This window comes from Cynara cardunculus, unplaced genomic scaffold (assembly GCF_001531365.2).
Source record: "Cynara cardunculus var. scolymus isolate 2C unplaced genomic scaffold, CcrdV1 Un_Scaffold_7345, whole genome shotgun sequence".
Lineage (NCBI taxonomy): Eukaryota > Viridiplantae > Streptophyta > Magnoliopsida > Asterales > Asteraceae > Cynara > Cynara cardunculus.
Genome location: NW_020203499.1, coordinates 15,743 through 19,131, shown reverse-complemented (window position 1 = coordinate 19,131; position 3,389 = coordinate 15,743). Strand labels below are relative to the sequence as shown.

General features: G+C 30.9%; 1 protein-coding gene across 1 annotated transcript; it reads left to right on the top strand.

Moving 5' to 3' along the window:
- The first annotated feature begins 1,628 nt into the window (after positions 1-1,628).
- LOC112504919 (histone H4) lies at positions 1,629-2,078 on the top strand. Its single transcript, XM_025108876.1, has one exon. The coding sequence runs from the start codon at positions 1,642-1,644 to the stop codon at positions 1,951-1,953; it is 312 nt and encodes a 103-aa protein (XP_024964644.1). The 5' UTR covers positions 1,629-1,641; the 3' UTR covers positions 1,954-2,078.
- The last annotated feature ends 1,311 nt before the right edge of the window (positions 2,079-3,389 follow it).

Below are 3,389 nucleotides of genomic sequence, written 5' to 3'. Positions count from 1 at the left end.
TTGTTGTATTATTTATGAACATCTTTGGCTCGAAAAAGAATATGATCAATGACTCGGCTCGACTTGACTCAAAAATAATAATCGAGCTTTCAAACGAGTCGAACATTGGTTTTATGAAGCTCAACTCTTTACGTTGAATGAGTTTAATTTTATGTTCGATATCAAGGTTAAGTAACTTGTTTAAAGCTCGACTTCTATGCACCTTATCCGAAAATAAATTAATAAACCATCATATCTACCAGGGGTGTTCATGGGTTTGGTTGATCGGGTTGAAGACATCTGAACAACTCAACTAAATACTTGTGGTTTGAAAAATCTTAACGCAACCCAATCCAACCCAAACTGTACGGGTTAGTCGGGTTGATATTTTAGTGCATTAAAATATTATCCGAACTTTGAATATGTTATTTCTCTACTCATGATTTTTTTTTTCCATTATCAACCATTTGATAGAACTTATTTATATTTCCTTAAATTTTACGTATATCACATTCAATTAATTTTTCTCAAGTTACATATATATATTAGAAGGGTACTCGTGCAATAAAGCGAGATATATTTTGATTTTAATCTTTTTTTTGTATATCGATGTTATAATGCGATTTTATGTGATTTTGAGAAAAAAAATGTTTTTATTTTTGAATGAAATATAAATTTGAAAAAAATAATAAATTTAAAGATATTATAAAATTTTGAAAAAAATAAACGATATTAGTATCAGATTAACTATTTAAAAGTTATTGTTTTTATGTAAATTTTTAATTCAATTTTTTATTTTTTGTTTAATAAAATAATTTTTTAAGATAATAATTAAGTATTTTTTTAGAACTCAAATGATTATTTTAATTATATTTTAAATTTTTTATATTTAAAATGATGTTTATCATGTATTTGATTACGTTTATCTGCAGTTAGTTACACAAATTCAAACATAGAGCTTTAATAAGATGTACTTATGTACATTTTACTTATAATTTTGAATTTTAAGTAATATGCATCAATAAATAATACTTTATGCATAAAAAAATATTTTTAAGAGTTTTTATCAAATGTTATAGTAAAGATATGTTCATAGTTACTAAACATATATACAAATGAGTTATATAGAGATGGAGAATAAATTGAAAATATGTATATATAAAATGAGTATGTGATATATAATTGTCTAATGTACATATTAATAAAAACTCAACAATTATTTAAATCTAAGAAATAAAATAATATCAAATTAATCGAGTTAGATGAAATTCATATAATAGTAATTTAATATCAATGATTTAAAATTTTTATAACACAATTAAATATTAGATTAATTCAGATGAGTTATTTCCTATCGGTTGGATTAGCAGGGTTTGTAGAGCATCCTAATATCCGTGCTCTCTTTAAAAGAAAACCATCATCTACTCACGTGGCCCTCACATGCTCTAAGATAAAGTATCCGTGTCCTCACTCAAACAACCAATCAGAGTGCTCTGTTGTTTATCACACGGCTATGCACTCAAATCTCTTGAAATCCAACGGTTGAAAACACACCACCCAAAATTCTACAACCTATATATACCTTTCGTGACCCGTTTCTTAAAACATCTACCACATTATATCCTTTTCTAGAGAGAGAAAGCATAGAGAGAAAGAGAGAGAATGTCAGGAAGAGGAAAAGGAGGCAAGGGATTGGGGAAGGGCGGAGCAAAGCGTCACCGGAAGGTTCTACGTGACAACATTCAAGGTATCACGAAGCCGGCAATTCGACGATTGGCTAGAAGAGGTGGTGTTAAGCGTATAAGCGGTCTAATCTATGAGGAAACTCGAGGTGTGCTCAAGATCTTTCTAGAGAATGTCATTCGTGATGCGGTTACCTACACCGAGCACGCTCGCCGGAAAACTGTCACTGCGATGGATGTGGTTTATGCTTTGAAACGTCAGGGCCGAACTCTCTACGGTTTCGGAGGTTAAGAGAAACTCGAGGTTCGTAGGATTAGACGTTTTTTTATATATGGAAATCATGCTTGCTACTTAGTTGTTAATACTAGTGCTATGTATCGTCCAGTTGAATCTCGTAATGCAATGCTAGTTTTACTCAAATTCTACACGTCTAGTTTCTCAGATCTACCGGCGACGTCTTTCTGAATTTTGATTTTCGATTGGTGAACTTGATTTTAGAATTAGGGAAGTTTTTTATCATGTGGCTGTGGCTGTATAACTGTAGATGATAGATTTGGTCGTCGGTTGACAGTGATGGAGGATTTTGGAGAAATCTGCTGATTCCTGTTCAATAGATAATCAATTATGTTCTACACCAGATTGTAATTGTGCTCCCTTTTTTTGTAGCTTTGAATCTAACAAGTCCTTGTATTTTGAAGTTTCAATGAAAAAATTATATGGCGATTTAAAATCCAAAATATTTAAAATTCAATATATTTAAATGACTCTACAAATATGTTCGATTTACACCAAGAGCAAAGAATTAAGAGATCGAGAGTTTTAGAGCAATTGAATGATAGATGAATTAGAGAACTTTTAATAACTTATGGTGAATATCAGTTTGAATCTCACATTGGGGGATGGGGAGAAGACATAGAGGTTAAGAGGTATGAGAGGGTGAAAGGTGTCAAAAGTATTTTAGGAACATGAAATGGAAATGTAACAATGTGTATTGGTAATTTGTACTATATGTTATTTTAATTGTAGATTAAGAGATTTTAAGACTGAATGCTGAATGCATAAAGTAATAATAGTACTTAATGCATTATGAGTTGTTTTTAAAATATTTTAGACTTTGTGCATAAATGTATAGTACTTTGTGCATTAAAAATTATTTTTAAAACTTTTGATAAATCTGGTTTATAAGGTAGTATAGATTAAACAATAGCCAAATTCTTTGACAAAGAGGGATTTTAGCCGTTTGGTTTTATAAATCCTTAGATTCAATCACTCTTAAGTACCCCAAAACATAAGATTATGAGGCTGTTTACCAACTGATTATTTGGGTAAGCACTTACTAAGTTTACGTTACCTTACCGGATTAACATGGCAAGTACGAAGAATCTTACCCGGTAAGAGCGAAAAAGACCGAGAGGAGAGTCTTACCGGGTAAGTGATGGTGATGACTTTTACTATGGTTAATGCTTACCGGATAAAGTGTTACATACAATGTCATTTTGGTGGAGTAAAATCTTATTCGGTAAGTGAAAGTGTTGAATTTTACAGATAAGCACTGACCGGGTAAGTGTTTAGATAAACGACCCATATATCTCCAAATAAATTTGATTGAAGGGAAATCGATCAAAGGGTCGGGTTTCAGTGAGAAAGAAATTTACGATGAAAAATGTAAGAAAAGATTAAAAGTTCAGATTTCTTCTTACCATAATTTTCATTCTCACACGATCTTT

Coding starts and splice junctions, on each gene's coding strand:
- LOC112504919 (XM_025108876.1), top strand. CDS start 1,642: ATGTCAGGAAGAGGAAAAGGAGGCAAGGGATTGGGGAAGGGCGGAGCA.